Here is a 19,698-nt window from a genome sequence, read left to right as displayed (position 1 = left end):
TTAGGCTAAAGCTAAACAGGCGACTTTTGATCACGCAACTAAAAGCCGGTAGAGATCAATCACCTTCTTTAGAACACATGGTTTGTAATAGCAGGGAGCCCTTGGGCAACTTTCAGTAGGATGATCATAGTGACCATCTCTTATGATGGCAAGTGGAAGCTACTATATGTGATTAATGACTTGTACTCAAAAAATAAAAAATAAATTACTTCTACTTCCTGTAATATGAGTTCTTTGGAGCATTGAGCAACTACGCACAACCATCTGTAGAATAACAAAATTGATCTTCATACCTTTCATGAAGACTTATTATTACTACACCTTCTATATGGAAAGTGCGAACTCTGTACCATACCATATTAAGGGTTAGGGTTTCCCATTGAAGAATATGGCTAGGGTTGGGGTTATGGTTAGGGTTTCCCATTGAAGAATATGGCTAGGGTTAGGGTTATGGTTAGGTTTTCCCATTGAAGAATATGGTTAGGGTTATGGTTAGGGTTTCCCATTGAAGAATATGGCTAGGGTTAGGGTTTCCCATTGAAGAATATGGCTAGGGTTAGGGTTATGGTTAGGGTTTCCCATTGAAGAATATGGCTAGGGCTCTGGATTCAGGAATTGGAACAGGGACCTCCCCCAAAGGTCAGAAGGCGGGTTTCCCCGAGGTCAAAGGTCACAGGGCGTGGCTGACCCACCCCCACCAAAGTGTACCGCCTACCCCAACTAAGTCGGGGAATGAACAAGTCGGGGAAAGCGTCTTGTGAACATAAGTTCACAAGTCTCCAGCCTAGAGTCGGGTTGGTGACCCTTCACCATTGCACGTTAGCAGCCCATACACAGAGCAAATTTCTTTCCTGCGACCCATGGAAATTCCCCCGAAATTCGGTTGATTTCCCCCATCAACACAGTGGGATCCCTTCCGCCGAGCCTTTGTATTCTTCTACTGGGAGAAGACATGATTATTACAAAGTCCAACCTATGTGTGTGATTTTATGTCAGTATTACTTTGTATATCTCTGTATGTTGTGGTCGTTCAGGTGCTTATCTAATAGTTTTTTTGAAACTATCGATTTCCCCCCTGCTGAGACCACCGCCTGTGGAAGGGAATTCCACATCCTTGCTGCTCTTACAGTAAAGAACCCTCTACGTAGATTAAGGTTAAACCTCTTTTCTTGTAATTTAAACAAGTGGCCTGGTGTCTAGTTAAGGACCCCTTCACGCCGATATACGTCGGCAGAAGGGCACAGGCATGTACCTGTACGTCGCCTTTAAGAGCCCAGCTGTGGGTCGCGCGCCGCCGGTGGCACGCTTGCGACCTGATCGCCGTGACCGCGCCCGCAGACCCGATCATCGCCGTTGTCCCACGATTGGGTCACAGAGAGGAAGAACGGGGAGAGGTGAGTGTAAACAAACCTTCCCCCGTTCTTCCTAGTGTGGCTGTCACTGATCATCTGTTCCCTGTGTTAGGGAACGACGATCAGTGATGTCACACGTGCAGCCACGCCCCCCCACAGTAAGAACACTCCCTTAGGGCACACTTAACCCTTACAGCGCCCCCTCCTGGTTAACCCCTTCACTGCCAGTGTAATTTTCACAGTAATCAGTGCATTTTTATAGCACTTTTCGCTGTGAAAATGACAATGGTCTCAAAAATTGTGTCAAGTGTCCGATGGGTCCCCCATAATGTCGCAGTCATGACAAAAATCACTGATCGCCGCCATTACTAGTAAAACAAAAAAAAAATATTAACAAAAATGCCCTATTTTGTAAACGTTATAACTTTTGCGCAAACCAATCAATAAACGCTTATTGTGATTTTTTTTTTTTTACCAAAAATATGCAGAAGAATACGTATCGGCCTAAACTGAGGAAAAAAATGTTTTTTTTATATGTTTTTTGGGGATATTTATTATAGCAAAAAGTAAAAAATATAGAATTTTTTCAAAATTGTCGCTCTATTTTTGTTTATAGCACAAAAAATAAAAACCGCAGAGGTGATGAAATATCACCAAAAGAAATCTCTATTTGTGGGAAAAAAAGGACGCCAATTTTATTTGGGAGCCACGTCGCAATTGTCAGTTAAAACGACGCAGTGCCGATTTGCAAAAAGGGGCCAGGTCCTTTACCTGCATAATGGTCCGGGTCTTAAGTGGTTAAACTCCCTTAATGGCTATACCAGCCTCTAGTGATAATCGCATGTAAAATCCTGCAGGCTGGTTGTACCCAAGTTAATCGAGCGATCAACTTGATACATTCAGCCTGCCTATACATGGTTTCCCGGTTCACACTTATGCGATGCGGGAACCAGCAGGATTGTAGTGCGGGTTCCCGAATCGCATGTCTCTCACCGGCAGTTCACTCTGACATCTGCGGATTGTAAAGTTAATGACACCCCCCCCCCCCGATCGGATCGCAGTGCGAACTGTGAAATGGTGCAGTAATCGGATCGCATAGGTGGGAACCCCCAGCAGGGCCGTCTTGATAGTATCATGGGACCCTGGGCAAAGTAATGCTCTGGGGCCCCTACAATGATGACAGTGAAGGTAAACAGACATCAAGTAGGTAGGAGGTAGCCTGCCTCCCCTGTGTATCTATCACTCTCCGTGCCATCATGGGGCCCCCAATTTCAAGGCAGCGTGGTCTTAAGGACCAGCTGCTTTGGGGAAAGTGCAGGGGCCCCCCATGCAGCTGGGGCCAGAGGCATTGCTAGGGGGGTGCAGGGGGTGCGGTCCGCACCGGGTAACACCTGCTAGAGGGGAGACACCATCCCGTTTTTTTTTTTTTTTTTTAGCTGACATGCCCAGCCTGCCCTGTGCAATCCCAGCCTGCCCTGTACCACCCCAGCCTGACCTGTACCACCCCAGCCTGACCTGTGCCACCCTAGCCTGCCCTGTACCACCCCAGCCTGCCCTGTACCACCCCAGCCTGCCCTGTACCCCCCCCAGCCTGCCCTGTGCCACCACAGCCTGCCCTGTACCACCCCAAACTTTTCCATGCCACCCTAACTTGCCCTGTACCACCCCAATCTGCCCTATGCCACCATAACTTGCCCTATACCACCCCAACTTGCCCTATGCCACCCTAACTTGCACTATACCACCCCAACCTGACCTGTACCACCCTAACTTGCCCTATACCACCCCAACCTGCCCTATGCAACCCTAACTTGCCCTACACCACCCCAAACTACCCTATATCACCCAACATGCCCTATACCACCTTAACCTGTCCTATACCACCCCACTACACCAACCTGCCACTATACCACTCTATACTACCCTAACCTGCCACTATACTGCCCTATACCATCATTTACAGGGGCTGGTTTGGGGTGCGCCCCGTGCGCTGCCTGCTTGGTGCTGGGCAGCCTAGACAGAGGGGGTGTGACACCATGTTTTACCGCACCGGGTGACACCAACCCTAGTGACGCCACTGGCTGGGGCCCCTGGCCAGTGCCCAGGTGTGCCCTCTCATTAAGACAGCCCTGACCCCCAGCACGGGACATCATAGAAGTGAAATTTTTGGGAGTCCCCAATAGGATAGCATAAAAAATAACTCGCCCTCCTGTAATCTATCCAAAATAATTGGTTCTAATTTTCTACTTTAAATCCCCACTTAAGCTGATTATTTGGTTATTTTGTTTCCTCAATGAAAAAAAGTAATGGAGGATTTGTCTAGAAGTACAGTAAGGCAGGAAAGGCAATAGATGGCAGCTTGCACACAGACTTCTGTAGCCCTCAGTGATGTGATAAGGTTCCTCATACATCTGTGTGTTTAAGGAAACAATTTGAGGCGGGTGGCCAGGGACTGAGGTGTGTGGAACCTGCTCAGCAAGTATGCAGCGTAATGAAGAACCTGTAGAGCTAGTATGCGGCCAGGACATAGCACACTGGGGTGGGAGATCGCTCTTGTAGCTGTCAGTCTATGTACACCCTCTGCACTGGAATGATACCTACCTAGGAGGACCCCCGTATAGTCATAGATCAACCGGGGCACCATGTCTCTCAGCATCACTTTGAAGAGGGTGACCAATCTCCCAGGAAAACATGAACGACAAGTAACCCTGACCTTTAGAGGTAAGAACTTATTCTATGTATATCCTTTGTCCTTACACCAACTTGTATTGCTGTTGAGCAAAACAGAGATCAAGGAAGGGCCCTTGCCTCTATAGCAATCCGTATAAAAGCAATGTGATCAAAGATTTGGTCGCCGGTCTACGTAGATCGACTGTTCAAAGTTTGTCAACTAGCAATTATCAACTTTAACAGCGAATTCTAATGTCGCCCTTAATGGCATTGGAATTCATGTCCGCTTTACCAACAAATTCTAATGTCATTGGGGTAGATTCAGATAGAATTTACGCCGGCGTATCCATAGATACGCCGCGTAAATTCAAATCTGCGCCGGCGTATCTACTTTCTGTATTCTGAAAGCTAGATACCCCCGACATTTGCCTAAGATACGACTGGCATAAGTCTCTTGCGCCGTCGTATCTTAGGGTGCATTCTGACGCTGGCCGCTAAGGGGCGCTTCCGTTGTTGTCGGCGTAGAATATGCTAATTACCTAGATACGCCGATTCACAAACGTACGTACGCCCGTCGCAATGTATTTACGTAGTTTACGTTAGGCTTTTTTCGGCGTAAGGTTGTTCCTGCTATTACGAGGCGCAGCCAATGTTAACCACTTAAGGACCGGACCAATATGCTGCCTAAAGACCCAAGGTGTTTTTACAATTCGGCACTGCGTCGCTTTAACAGACAATTGCGCGGTCGTGCGACGTGTCTTCCAAACAAAATTGGCGTCCTTTTTTCCCCACAAATAGAGCTTTCTTTTGGTGGTATTTGATCACCTCTGCGGTTTTTATTTTTTGCGCTATAAACAAAAATAGAGCGACAATATTGAAAAAAATTCAATATTTTTTACTTTTTGCTATAATAAATATCCCCCAAAAACATATATAAAAAAATGTTTTTCCTCAGTTTAGGCCGAGACGTATTCTTCTACCTATTTTTGGTAAAAAAAAATCGCAATAATCGTTTATCGTTTGGTTTGCGCAAAATTTATAGCGTTTACAAAATAGGGGATAGTTTTATTGCATTTTTATTATTTTTTTTTTTTTTTACTACTAATGGCGGCGATCAGCGTTTTTTTTTTCGTGACTGCGACATTATGGCGGACACTTCGGACAATTTTGACACATTTTTGGGACCATTGTCATTTTCACAGCAAAAAATGCATTTAAATTGCATTGTTTATTGTGAAAATGACAGTTGCAGTTTGGGAGTTAACCACAGGGGGCGCTGTAGGAGTTAGGGTTCACCTAGTGTGTGTTTACAACTGTAGGGGGGTGTGGCTGTAGGACTGACATCATCGATCGAGTCTCCCTTATATAAGGGATCACTCGATCGATACGCCGCCACAGTGAAGCACGGGGAAGCCGTGTTTGCATACGGCTCTCCCCGTTCTTCAGCTCCGGGGAGCGATCGCGACGGAGCGGCTATAAACGAATAGCTGCGCCGTCGTCCCGGATCGCTCCCCGCGGGAACCCGACCGCCGCATGCCGCGGGGGTGTCCCGATCGGGAAGGGGTTAAGTATGGACGTCGTTCCCGCTTCGAAATTTGAATTTTTTACGTCGTTTGCATAAGTCGTTCGCGAATAGGGCTGGACGTAATTTACGTTCACGTCGAAACCAATACGTTGTTGCGCCGTACTTGGAAGCAATGCACACTGGGATATGTACACGGACGGCGCATCACGTCAGGTCATCATACATTTACATAAAACACGCCCCCCCTTCCACATTAGAATTACACGCGCTTACGCCGGCCCCATTTACGCTACGCTGCCGCGACTTACGGAGCAAGTGCTTTGTGAATACAGCACTTGCTTCTGTAAGTTACGGCGGCGTAGCGTAAATACGATACGCTGCGCCGCCGTATCATTGCGCGCCCCTACGTGAATCTACCCCATTGAATTTTAATGTCAAGTTTAGAGTCAAATTTGTTTTGTTAAAGACAGCCAAAAAAACGCTGGAAGAATCTAATGTGTGATCAGAAGTTTATTTTTGATCATTAAGATTAATAGATCATTGATCAAAACTACCATTTCAAGCTAAGTATCAATTGATGAATTTCCTATACAATTGCAAAATCAACTGGGCACAGTTGGTCGCTGAATTTATAGTTTATTTTTAAACATCAATCTTCTCGCTAATACACTTTACTTTAGAGTTATTTACACTTTTTGCAATCTAAAACGCAGATTTTTTATGTTCCAGAGTGCCCCTTGCCTCTATTGTTGTCTTGCAGGGGAGTAGATAGAGGGGGGGATAGGGGGTCCAAACCCCCCCCCAACTAGAACATCTTGCCCAGTGTCATTGCTCAGCGACCGCGCAGTTGTTTGAATATCATTTGTTCAAAGGGAATGTTGGAAATTTTTCTTGGTCAGCAGATTTTTTGATGTTCCAGGGTTCCCCTTGCCTCTATTGTCATTTTTCAGGGCAGTAGATAAGGAAGGGGGGAATAAAGGGGTCCGAACAGGAACCACACAGTCATTTGAATATTGTTTGTCTAAAGAGAATGTTGAAAACTTGTCTTGATCAGCAGATTTTTTTGTGTTCCAGAGTGCCCCCTGCCTCTATTGTCGTCTCACAGGGGGGTAGATAAGGGGGGGTAAGGGGGTCCGAACAGCAACCGTGCAGTCGTTTGAATATCATTTGTCTAAAGAGAATGTTGGAAACTTTTCTTGATCAGCAGATTTGCTTTGTATTCCAGAGTGCCCCTTGCCTCTATTGTCATCTTACAGGGCGGTAGATAAGGAGGGGGGGGTAAGGGGGTCCGAACAGCAACCGTGCAGTCGTTTGAATATCATTTGTCTAAAGAGAATGTTGGAAACTTTTCTTGATCAGCAGATTTGCTTTGTATTCCAGAGTGCCCCTTGCCTCTATTGTCATCTTACAGGGCGGTAGATAAGGGGGGGGGGGTAAGGGGTCCGAACGGCAACCGCGCAATCATTTGAATATCATTTGTCTAAAGAGAATGTTGGAAACTTTTCTTGGTCAGCAGATTTTTTTTTTGTGTTCCAGAGTGCCCTTTGCCTCTATTGTCGTCTTACAGGGGGGGGGGGTAGATAAGGGGGGGTAAGGGGGTCCGAACAGCAACCGCGCAGTCATTTGAATATCATTTGTCGGAATGGAATGTTGGAGACTTTTCTTGATCCACAGCTGCAGCTAATAGGCTCCTGCTGTCAGAACATGGCCCCTTTACACTGGTTTGGTTTGGCCACACCGTGGGTGCAGCTCAGTGTACCCGTGGGTTTGGTGCTGGTTAGCTGCGTTCTCCCATTGTCTTCCATTATGTTGTGGTTTTGGTGCGCTTTCAGAAAGTACACCAAAATTATGGGAAAAAATAGAGCTCTAAGGCCGCGTACACACGGTCGGTCCAAACCGATGAGAACGGAAGTTCAGTTTCATCGGTCCAAACCGACCGTGTGTACGGCCCATCGGTCTGTTGTCCTTCGGACCAAAATTAAAAAAAATCGAACCGATGGACCACTGACCGATTGGTCCAAACCAATGGTCAGTACACAAAAGCATCGGTTCTAAACCCGCGCATGCTCAGAATCAAGTCGACGCATGCTTGGAAGCATTGAACTTCATTTTTTTCAGCACGTCGTGTGTTTTACGTCACCGCGTTCTGACCCGATCGCATTTTAAACTGATGGTGTGTACACACATCAGACCATCAGGCCACTTCAGCGGTGGACCGATGAAAACGGTCCGTCGGACCATTCTCGTCAGTTTGGAACGACCGCGTGTACGCGGCCTTAGGGAAAGTGCGGCTAATCCACACCAAACCCACCGGTATACTGCGCTGCACCTGCAATGCGGACAAACCTCACCACATCAGTGTGAAAGGGGCCTACAATGTCCAATTAACCATCTATGACCATCCTTAAAATTTAAAAGAGCTAAAACCCCCCCCCCCCCAAAAAAAATATCTATAGCCATGTCGTAAAGGCAAGAAATGCGTCTCCTCCGCTCCCAAAGCCTCCTGGGAAATGCGCGTTATTTATCCGCAGGAGGGTAGAACTGGTGGCGCACCATCAGAGGGCCGACTGTCTGAACCAGGATAAGACAGCCGGCTCCCGATGAGGTCAGAAACAAAGATGACATCATTGGACCTGGTGTATGGCACAAAGCCACGGATCACAGCAGACCAACGCTGGATTTGCCGGGTGTGTGAGTACATTTCCGAGGATAACCCAGCTTAAAAGGTATGAGGGGATTAAAAAAATAAACACGGGGCGGGAATGAAGTTCCTCTTTAAACTGTCTGAATCTTTAGGCTAGATTCATATCTTTCCGTGTAATATACCTTCATACCTGTGTTTTAAACTAAAACATTGTGTACAGTATATGTACATTGCGGTGCATTGCATTTTATTCTCCAATGCACTTGCGCAATATTATCCAACGCAGCTGCACTTTAGTGCACCACAAAACATATATGTGAATGTAAATGCGTTGTGGTGCACTGCATTGCCAAAAAGATGTGCGGGTCTGTTCTTTATTGCAATGAAGTAAATGGGCCGCCTTAATGAAATGCACGAAAGAGAGGCTTTTAAAGTGTATTTAAAGGTCAAAATTATTTTTCCATTTGGATAAAGTGTTTTTATCCCCATTATTTGCCCAGGTGGCCATAGGTGTCACAGGAGTGAAAATTAGGGAATATTCCACATTTTCGAGTTGTCACTAGAACAGGAACAGAGGGGAAATCTTAAAATGGGGACACTTGCTCTGATGACAACTGTTTGAGAGGGAATTTCCCTAATTTTAAAAAGATTTAACTTTACTTCCTGTTGTGTCTTCAGAGCTCCACCAATAAATATCACAGCATTAATGAGTTATTCTTGTTTGGAGCTAAAATATGGAATCGCTGTTATCCATACACTTCAATTTGTAGCGCCAAGCTTTTCTGGCCTTACTTCTCCTGTGGGTCACAGGAGTGCACTTACATGTGCTTTCCTATGACCCTGAATCAGTCAACAGCGGGCCAAAGTCTGCTGTCGGCTGACGTCGCAGACTTTCCAGGCTCTGGAAAGATCCCGACAATAATGATGGGATCTACCCAGATGCCTAATTGGCAGCTGTCTCAGTCTCTCAGTGTCCTGCTGAGAGCCATTGCCAGCTGCTCCCACCCAGCGCTTTAGTGAGTGCTGGAAGGGCAGAGCAGAGAGCGGTGACTGACAGTCACTGATCTCTGTTCCAAGAATACAGAGAAGTGAGCTATCAGCAATCGCGTGATCCCAGCATGGGGCAGCTGTAGCATAGAGGTGAGAATATATGTTTGTTTTTTTGCATTCCCATTTTTTTTTTTATATATAAATCTTTTGCATTTTTATTAAATACACATTTAAGCAATGTCATTACTTGGTCTTTGTGCTTTTCTATGCAATGCAGGACAATCATGGCTGGTGGGAGGGCCTGTACATGGCTTCCTAAAAACAGCAGACCACCCTAGGTAACGCCCACATATGATTGAGTATCCATGATTGAAATCAGTGGTGTATTTTGGTGTTGTGCTGCCCTAACAAAGACTAAAATTGCAGGCCCCGCCCCATGTAAATTTTTCCCACCCCTTCCATCTTAAGTGGCTATTCGGATGGCTGTGTGGGGTCTCTGGTGGCTCTGTGGGGTCTCTGGAGAGAGGGGGAGGAGAGAAAGAGAAAGAGAGAGAGAGAGAGAGGGGGGTAAGATAGAGGGGGAGAAGAGAGGTGTGAGAGGGTTGCGAGAGAGAGAGATGGGGTCAGAGGGAGAGAGAGGGGGGATAAATGAGAGGGTTGAGAGAGAGAGAGAGAGAGATGGGGTAAGAGGGAGAGAGGGGAGGAGAGAGAGAGGGGAAGGAGAGCGAGGTGTGAGAAAAGGGATGGTGAGAGAGAGATGGGGTAAGAGGGAGAGAGAGAGAGAGAGAGAGAGAGAGAGAGAGAGAGAGAGGGGAGGAGAGAGATAGAGAGGGGGTGAGAGAGATAGAGAGAGAGAGAGAGAGAGAGAGAGAGAGAGGAAGAAAAGAGGGGGGATGAGTGAGAGAGATGGGGTAAGAGGGAGGGAGAGAGAGGGGAGGAGAGGCAGAGATAGAGAGGGAGGTGAGAGAGAGGGAGAGAGAGAGGGAGGGAGGGAGGGGGGGGAGAAAAGAGCAAGGATGAGAAAAGGGATGGTGAGAGATGGGGTAAGAGGGAGTGAGAGAGAGGGAAGGAGAGAGAAAGATAGAGAGGGGGTGAGAGAGAGGGGTGAGAAAAAGGATGGTGAGAGAGAGAGAGATATGTGGTAAGAGGGAGAGAGGGGGGGGGAGGAGAGAGAGAGGGGGGTGAGAGATAGAGGGGAAGGAGAGAGAGGGTGAGAAAAAGGATGGTGAGAGAGAGAGAGAGAGAGGGGAAGAAAAGAGGGGGGATGAGTGAGAGAGATAGGGTAAGAGGGAGGGAGAGAGAGGGGAGGAGAGGCAGAGATAGAGAGGGAGGTGAGAGAGAGGGGGTGAGAGAGAGAGAGGGGAAGGAAAGAAAGAAAGAGAGAGGGTGAGAACAGGGATGTTGAGAGATGGGGTAAGAGGGAGTGAGAGAGAGAGGGAAGGAAATAGAGAGACATAGAGAGGGGGTGAGAAAGAGGGGTGTGAAAAAGGATGGTGAGAGAGAGAGATGTGGTAAGAGGGAGAGAGAGGGGGGAAGGAGAGAGAGAGAGAGAGGGTGAGAAAAAGGATGGTGAGAGAGAGAGAGAAAGATGGGGTAAGAGGAAGAGAGAGAGAGGGTAGGAGAGAGAGAGATGAAAAGGGCGTGAGAGAGAAGGGAAGGAGAGAGAGGGGTGAGAAAAAGTATGGTGAGAGAGAGAGAGAGAGAGAGAGAGAGATGGGGTAAGAGGGAGAGAGAGAGAGAGAGAGAGAGAGAGAGAGAGAGAGAGAGGGAGGGTAGGAGAGAGAGAGAGATGAAAAGGGGGGTGAGAGAGAAGGGAAGGAGAGAGAGGGGTGAGAAAAAGCATGGTGAGAGAGAGAGAGAGAGAGAGAGATGGGGTAAGAGGGAGAGAGGGAGAGAGAGAGAGAGAGAGAGAGAGAGAGAGAGAGAGAGAGAGAGAGAGAGAGAGAGAGAGGGGGAGGGTAGGAGAGAGAGAGATGAAAAGGGGGGTGAGAGAGAAGGGAAGGAGAGAGAGGGGTGAGAAAAAGCATGGTGGAGGAGAGTGAGAGATGTGGTAAGAGTGAGTGGGAAAGAGGGGAGGAGAGAGAGAGAGATATAGATAGATAGATAGAGAGGGGGTGAGAGAGAGAGGGGGAAAGGAGAGATAGGGGTGAGAAAAAGGATGGTGAGATAGAGATGAGTTGACAGAGTGGAGGAGGGGGGAGAAAGAGGGATGAGAGCGAAAGAGAAAGAGAGCTGGGTGAGATTTTTACAGTTCTGTTTTTGACTTTCTAGCGCTAACTATTTGCAATTCTTTTTTTATATATCAACATTAAATTGGATTCTTCTGTAAGGAAACCAAAAAAAGTTGTGACATTTATTCAGTTTATAATGACCTTATAAATACCCCCTATGTCAGTGGTTCTCAACCTTCTAGTGCCGTGACCCCTTGATAACATTTTCCAAGTTGTGGGGACCCCTAACAGTAAAATTATTTTCGTAGCATGGGTTGTCAGCACCCAAGGCAAGACAAGTAATTTGCGCCCCTAACCCACAGGCATTTAGCGCTCCCTGAGTCCCTTCCACTCATACAGTATTAAAACCCCTTATGGTACATTTTAGGATGTGCAACTCTTTCTCTTTGTTCTCCTTTCTTTCTCTTTTATCTCTCTTTATTCAAATTTCTTTTTTTTCCTCCAGCCGTCTTTCTTGTTCTTTTTCTCCCTTTTTCTTTCTTTCATCCCGCTCTTTTCCTCTATATTCCATGTATTTTCTATTTGTATTACTTCTCTTGCTCCTCAGTGGGGGGGGGGGGGTGGGATGAGTGGCAGTGATGGCGGGGAATTGGGATGAGTGGCAATGCTGGGGAGAGTTCTGATCAGTCAAAAAGGCTGGGAGAGCGGTGTGGGCTTTAGGAACAGCCCAGGATGTGGGGGCCCCTGGAAAATCATCATTTGACCCCCGAGGGGGTCCCGACCCCCAGGTTGAGAACCACTGCCCTATGTAAACCAGCTGAACATAATATTAATTGGGTAAAGTCTACATCCAGCCAAAACCTTTTTCTTAGTTGCCACAAAGTTGGGCAACTAAGCTGATGCCTAAAGAGTTCCCTTCACTGGAACCAAGGGGCCAAGCCCAGCACATGATAAACAACCCCAGACCATGACCCCCCCCTTCCCCTTCACCAAATGATTTGGACCAGTGCACAAAGCAAGGTCCATAAAGACATGGATAAGCGAGTTTGAGGTGAAGGAACTTAACTGGCCTGCACAGAATCCTGACCTCAACCCGATACAACGCCTTTGGGATGAATTAGAGTGGAGACTGCGAGCCAGGCCTTCTCAACCAATATTGCTGCCTCACAAATGCGCTTCTGGAAGAATGGTCAAACATTCCCATAGACACACTCCTAAACCTTGTGGACGGCCTTCACATAAGAGTTGAAGCTGTTATAGCTGCAAAGGGCGGGCCAACTCAATATTGAACCCTACGGACTAAGACTGGGAGGCCATTAAAGTTCATGGGCCCAGATTCACAAAGGAGATACGATGGAGTATCTCAGATACTCCGTTGTATCTCTCAGAGTATCTATGCGACTGATTCATAGAATCAGTTACGCATAGATATCCCTAAGATCCGACAGGTGTAATTGTTTTACACTGTCGGATCTTAGGATGCAGTACCGCGGCCGCCGCTGAGGGGAGTTTGCGTCGTAAACCAGCGTCGGATATGCAAATTAGGAGTTACGGCCATCCACAACGGTTTTTCGCGTTCGCTCTGTCGCTGCTAGTCTAGTTTCCCGTCGCAAAGTTAGTCGTTAGGTGCCCTAACTTTACACAGCACACGTATGTGCTGTATAAAGTATGGCCGTCGTTCCCGCATCGAAATTTAAAAATTCACGTTGTTTGCGTAAGCCGTCCGGGAATACGAAAATACGCTACGCACGTCACCGTTCGAAAAAATGGCGTCACGACGCGCAAAGCACTGCGGGTAATTCAAAAGGGAGCAATGCGCAGTAGGTCCGGCGCGGGAGCGCGCCTAATTTAAATGGCACACGCCCCTTTGAATTACGCGGGCTTACGCCGGAGGCCGCCGGCGTAGTTTTAATCGCAAGTGCTTTGTGAATCAGGCACTTGCGATGAAAACTTGCGGCGGTGTAACGTATCTACGATACGTTGCGCCGCCGCACTTTTACCTGAATCTGGCCCCACGTGCGTGCAAAGGCAGGCGTCCCAATACTTCTGGTGATATAGTGTACTCTCTAATCTATTTACTTAAGCTAGCAGCATGTGGATTAAAAATCAATGTGGATTGAAAGAATTAAGTTTTATGTTAAAACCCCACAGGGGTTTTAACCCTTACTTTTATATAAAACTAGAAGTTTTTATTTATTTTTTGTCTGACAAACGCTTTAATTAGGGCTTAGTAATGTTTCCACATATAGGGGGAACACTTATTATTTGGGATTGTGAGTTTTAAAGGCATAGTAAACTTTCAAAAGTTTTTGTTGTTTTATCTAAGGGGTATTAGTGTAGTTCTATTCCCTGTGTTGTTTGTTTGCCTCACCTTGTAACGAAGGGCTCACATCATGTTGTGACTGCAGTTTGTAGTGTCATGGCTGATCGATTCCTCTTTGTCCATTTATTCATCCACCTAGCTTGTCCCTATTCGCTAAAGGGACAGGCAACTTCTTGTTTTGGGTCACATCCATGTATTGCCATTTCCCCTGTGTTCCATCACAAATGTGGGAGTGACCATGTGATAAAAGATCTGTGTTACTGCTCTGCCTGCTTGGCCTGTGTCAGATCTAATTACTGTTTAGCTCTCACTTGCACCAGCACTAGAGAGACCCAGGGAATGTGGGATATTTAGTTTCTTCACAGGAAGTGTCAGTTCTTACACTACAGACAGAGATCAAGCATTAACCTGTGCATTGCCATGCGGCATGCTTCATGTTCGAACATTAACAGAATTTCTGACATTAGAATGTGAAGATTTACTCCGCTATGTTCTGTGTGCAAACAGAGCAACAACAGACACCATGAAAGGACATGATCAATGCACATCTTATGCAGGTGAAAAACACAAGGGGCAGGTAGGAAGCTTTATATAATGCCTTAAACGCTTAACTGTTAAATCCAGTCCTACTTAAGAGATTTGCAGAGCAGCACGACACACAGGCCCAGATTCTCAAAGGGCTTACGACGGCGCAGCGCCATGTACGCCGTCGTAAGTCCTAATCTGGGCCGTCGTATCTATGCGGCTGATTCTTAGAATCAGTTACGCATAGATATCCATTCGATCCGACAGGCGTAAGGCTCTTACACCGTCGGATCGTAACTGCAATATTTTTTTTCCCCGCTAGGTGGCGCTTCCGTCGATTTCCGCGAGCATGCAAATTAGCTAGATACGCGAATTCCCGAACGTACGCGCGGCCGACGCAGTAAAGTTACGACGTTTACGTTAGGCTTTTCCCGGCGTATACTTGCCCCTGCTATATGAGGCGCAGCCAATGTTAAGTATGGCTGTCGTTCCCGCGTCGAAAATTTTTAAAATTACGTTGTTTGCGTAAGTCGTCCGTGAATGCTGCTGGACGTAATTTACGTCCACGTCAAAACCAATGACGTCCTTGCGACGTCATTTAGAGCAATGCACGCCGGGAAATTTTAGGGACGGCGCATGCGCAGTTCGTTCGGCCCGGGGACGCGCTTCATTTAAATGAAACACGCCCCCTACCTGACGAATTTGAATTCTGACAGGTGATTTACGCTACGCTGCCGCAACTTTACAGGCAAGTGCTTTGTGAATAAAGCACTTGCCTGAAAAACTTGCGGCGGCGTAACGTAAATCAGATACGTTACGCCCGCCCATTTTTACGCCATTCTACGAGAATCTGCCCCACAGTGTCTTGTGTGTCACACTGTGTTGCAATAAAATGTAAACGGCAACTACTATTCTTTTCTTGCCTACTCATTTGGAATGGGCAGCCTAATGAGCACCAGCGCACAACAACGCTGAGTTGTGGCGTGAAGGGGTCTATGTACTGCGTGGTGGCGGCTCCTACAGGTGAAATCATGTACCTGTACGTGATCTTTACTCCTGGGTTTGCGGTGCACACGTCCTAAACTCAGCTCCCGCTGTGACTGGACACAGTGGGAGCCAATCAGCGGGTTTTGGGTCCACCGGGACCCACCGATCGTTCCTGACAGAGGCAGAACGACGGTCTGCCTATGTAAACAAGGCAGATCGCCGTTCTGTGACCAGTGTAGACAGAGATCCTGTGTTTCTGCTAAGCAGCAACACGGATCTCTATGTTCCCACAGTACAAGCGACCCCCCCCACACAGTTAATAAGCACTCCCTAGGGACACATTTAACCCTTTGATCCCCCTGATGTTAACCCCTTCCCTGCCAGTGTCACTAGTACATATTGGTGTCACTGGTCCCCAAAAAGTGTCGCTCAATGTCACAGTCCCACTATAAGTCACTGATCGCCGCCATTACTAGCGAGAAAAAATTATTCCATTAAAATATCCCATATTTTGTAGACGCTATAACTTTTGCGCAAACCAATCACTATACAGTGGAACGTCGGATTACAAACGGTAATCCGTTCCAGGAGAATGTTTGTAATCCAAAGTACTCGCATATCAAAGCGAGTTTCCCCATTGAAGTCAATGGAAGCAAAAATCATTTGTTCCGCATTGACTTCAATGGCATGCAATCCCGCATGTGGCCAGAGGTGGGGGAGCGCCGTAGAGTCTCTGAAACAGCCGGAAAGGCCTGAGGACAGCTTGGCAAACCTCGGAAAGGTTCAGGAACAGCGTGTTTCTGAGCTGCTCTGAACACGGCGCCGTCCGGCTTCAGCGCCCCCCCCCCCACCTCAGGTACTAGGCAGCGCTTTGGCCTGAATCTTGCTCGTTTTGCGAGACAACACTTGCAAACCGGGTCAGGATTCTGCTCATATTGCGTTAACCGCGTTACTCGCAATCCGATGTTCCACTGTATGCTGATTTATTTTTTTACCGAAAACATAGCAGAATACATATTGGCCTATACTCATTAAGAAATTAGGGCCAGATTCACAAAAGCGATACGACGGCGTATCTCCTGATATGCCGTTGTATCTCTGTGATCCGCCCGTCCTAATTATGTGGCTGATTCATAGAATCAGTTACGCATAGATAGCCCTAAGATCCAACAGGTGTAATTGACTTACACTGTCGGATCTTAGGATGCAATTCTATGCCGGCCGCTAGGTGGCGAGGCCATTGTGGTCGGCGTAGAATATGCAAATGACTAATTACGGTGTTCCACGAACGTCCGCGTTACCCGTTGCTCTAACTTTACGTTGTTTCCGTCGAGATACGCGTCGTAAAATTAGGGCTGAGCCCTAGGTGTTCTAAGCAATGTTAAGTATGGCCGTCGTTCCCGTGTCAAAATTTAAAACATCACGTCGTTTGCGTAAGTCGTCCGTGAATGGCGCTGGACGCCATTTACGTTAACGTCTAAACAAATGACGTCCGTGCGACGTCATTTAGCACAATGCACGTCGGGTAATTTTCCTGACGGAGCATGCGCAGTACGTTCGGCGCGGGAACGCGCCTAATTTAAATGGTGCCCGCCCCATTTGAATTAGGCGGGCTTGCGTCGAGCGGATTTACGTTACACCGCCGCAAGTTTACAGGTAAGAGCTTTGTGAATCAGGCACTTGCGCTGTAAACCTGCGGCGGTGTAACGTAAATGGGATACGTTACGCTGCCGTGGAGCAACGTAAATGTATCTGAATCTGGCCCTTAGATTTTTTTCTTTTTTTTTTTTGTTTCTTTTTATTGGGGGTGTTTTATAGCAGAAAGTAAAAAAAAAAATAAAAAAATATATATATATTTCAAAACTGTTGGTCTTTTTTTGTTTATAGTGCAAAAAATAAAAACCCCAGAGGTGATCAAATACCACCAAAAGAAAGCTCTATTTGTGGGAAAAAAAGGATGTCAATTGTATTTGTGTAGAGCGTCGCACGACTGCGGAATTGTCAGTTAAGGTAACGCAGCGCCGTATCACAAAAAATTACAGGATAAAATCTGGGTTTTTGTTTAGAATGTTTTCTTGCTTATAAAAGAAAAATCACGGGCATCCCATTTACAAAAACAATGTTGTGATTTTAATTGTGATACAATCCTTATTTATTAGGGAACGGCGTACCGGTAAGACATTAACGAGCAGGGTTTCTACTCATTAAGCTTCCTCTAGATGTGTAACCTTTGCTCGGAAGCTAATGGTTGATTAATAAATGGACAGATGCTACATCTCAATTAGGAAGGATTTGAATTGGGCTTAATGAAAATTGCTCTGATTTGAGGATCAAAGGATTTCTCAGTAAGTCCGTAAAGTCTGGTAATGAATTAGAATTTTTTCCTTGATGTTCTGCATCGTTTACATGCAAACACGGAGAGCATAGCTGCAATGGTAAAAGGACGTCTTTAAAAGGAGTCCTGTGCTGAGATATAAAGTTACCGTATTTATCTTCCTATAACGCGCCCCGGTGTATAGCGCGCACCCCCAACCTAGAAGAAAAATTCCTGGAAAAAAAGAAATGCTTACAGTTTGGATGCCCCTCGTCGGTGTCTTGCCCGGCGTCCATCGCGTCCATCGTCGGCCTTGTCCGGTCCGGCGTTCTTCTGCGGCCATCGTGGTGTCCTCCCCGCTGTGTTCTTCAGCCGATCCCCGCTTCCCGTGCTGTGTTTGAAGCACTCCGCCGACATATACCGAGCGCAGTACACTCGGGTATACTCGGGCAGGCTCGGCTCCTCTCGCGTAAAGGACGTACAGGACATGACCGCGAGAGGAGCCGAGCCTGCCCGAGTCTCGGTCCCTGTAGCTGCTGCCCTTCAGAGAACGACATCACCGCGCTGCCTGCATTAGGACATCGTACGCACACCGGCTATACCATGCGGATGATCCTTACTACCACCTTGCCTATATTCATTCATGTTTGTGAGTAGGCTTTTTTACAGCTTTTTGCACATATTATCATTATTAAACGAGCTTGCTACGCTTAGAAGGCGCTGCATTTGTCTTTTCTTTGCTTCTATACAGATCACTTCATCTGTCAGCTGGCAGCCATCCAAAGCAAGGCAATAGCAAAGTAGTTATACAGTGCCATGGACAATTGATGGACTTTAATATCCACTTTATAGCACTGGTTTCTTTTGGACTTTAGTCTTAGTTTTATTTTTTTTGTTATTTTTTCTTTTTCTTTATTTTATTTTTATTTTTATTTCTATTTTTATTTTTATCTTTATTTTTATTTTTTATTATTATTATTTTTTATTATTATTTTTTCATTTTTCAGTTTTAATCTTGTTTATTTTACAGTTCAGTTTTTCCACATTTTTTTTTGGTCCTTACTCCCATTCCAAGTAACACTAGTTTTTTGTGAACCTTAGACATCTACAGGGAGTGCGCTTGAATATCATGTTTTGTTTTAGAGCCTGCCCGAGTATACTGCTCTCGGTATATGTCGGCGCAGTGGTTCAAACACGGCGCGGGTATCGGCGTATATCGCGCACCCACGATTTTGCCCTGATTTTAAGGGCAAAAAAGTGCGCGGTATACGCCGATAAATACGGTAGGTCCATATACAGTATCTCACAAAAGTGAGTACACCCCTCACATTTTTGTAAATATTTTATTTTCACGTGACAACACTGAAGAAATTACACTTTGTAAAGTAGTGAGTGTACAGCTTGTACAACAGTGTAAATTTGCTGTCCCCTTAAAAAAAACCTCAACGCACAGCCATTAATGTCTAAACCGCTGGCAACAAAAGTGAGTACACCCCTAAGTAGGGTGCCCACGTGTCCGGGATTGCCTGGCAATTCACATTTGTGTCCCGGGCACCTTCATTCCAGGACAATACAGTGTCCCGGAATGAAATGAGGACAAATAGCCACTCTTATAGACGATTGCCAAACTGGTTGCTAGGGCCGCCCGCCTGGCATCTAGCAACCAGTGACATCACATTCGCAGAGTGTCAGAGTGAAGCCGAGAAGAGCAAGGCCTTTACCCAGTGCTGCCCTGCGCTCCGAGTCCACCCACCTCCTCTCCTTCTCTGGCTGCAGCAGCAGCATCCAGAGAGAGCAGCCAGAGCGTCTTCACTGTGTCTCCTCCTGACTCCTCCAGTCTTCAGTGACCTCCCAGCGGGCGAAATTTCTGCAGTGCTGGATGGCTTAGATCCACGACTAGGCTGCCCGTCCCGACTCCTCAGCACATTGCCCGACTTCTCCTCCTCCCCAAGATTATAAGTTGAGCAAATGAAACCTGATTGGAGCAGGTCAGGTGACAAGTTGGGGCACTGGCACTGGGGACAGTACAGTAATAAATGGGGCAATAAAAAAATGAGGCTTTTGTTGAAATAGCCGATTTTCATGCTTTTGCTATGTCTTTCTTAGCAGCCGTAAAGACAAAAATTACAAGTTTGAATTAAAAGATAGAGCATTCCACCGATTCTAGGTTTATTAGAGCCTTTCATGGATCCTGCTT

At 46.5% G+C, this 19,698-nt stretch overlaps 1 protein-coding gene across 1 annotated transcript in view; it reads left to right on the top strand.

Moving 5' to 3' along the window:
* Positions 1-3,816: 3,816 nt before the first annotated feature.
* LOC120918805 (fer-1-like protein 4) overlaps positions 3,817-19,698 on the top strand; it is a 142,404-nt gene continuing 126,522 nt past the window's right edge. Inside the window, exon 1 of the mRNA XM_040330614.1 lies at positions 3,817-4,073. Coding sequence (XP_040186548.1) covers positions 3,995-4,073 — 79 coding nt within the window. The 5' untranslated portion in view covers positions 3,817-3,994. The remainder of the gene's footprint in view (positions 4,074-19,698) is intronic.

This window comes from Rana temporaria, chromosome 12 (genome assembly GCF_905171775.1).
Source record: "Rana temporaria chromosome 12, aRanTem1.1, whole genome shotgun sequence".
Classification (NCBI taxonomy): domain Eukaryota; kingdom Metazoa; phylum Chordata; class Amphibia; order Anura; family Ranidae; genus Rana; species Rana temporaria.
This window is presented reverse-complemented; position numbering and strand designations above follow the sequence as displayed.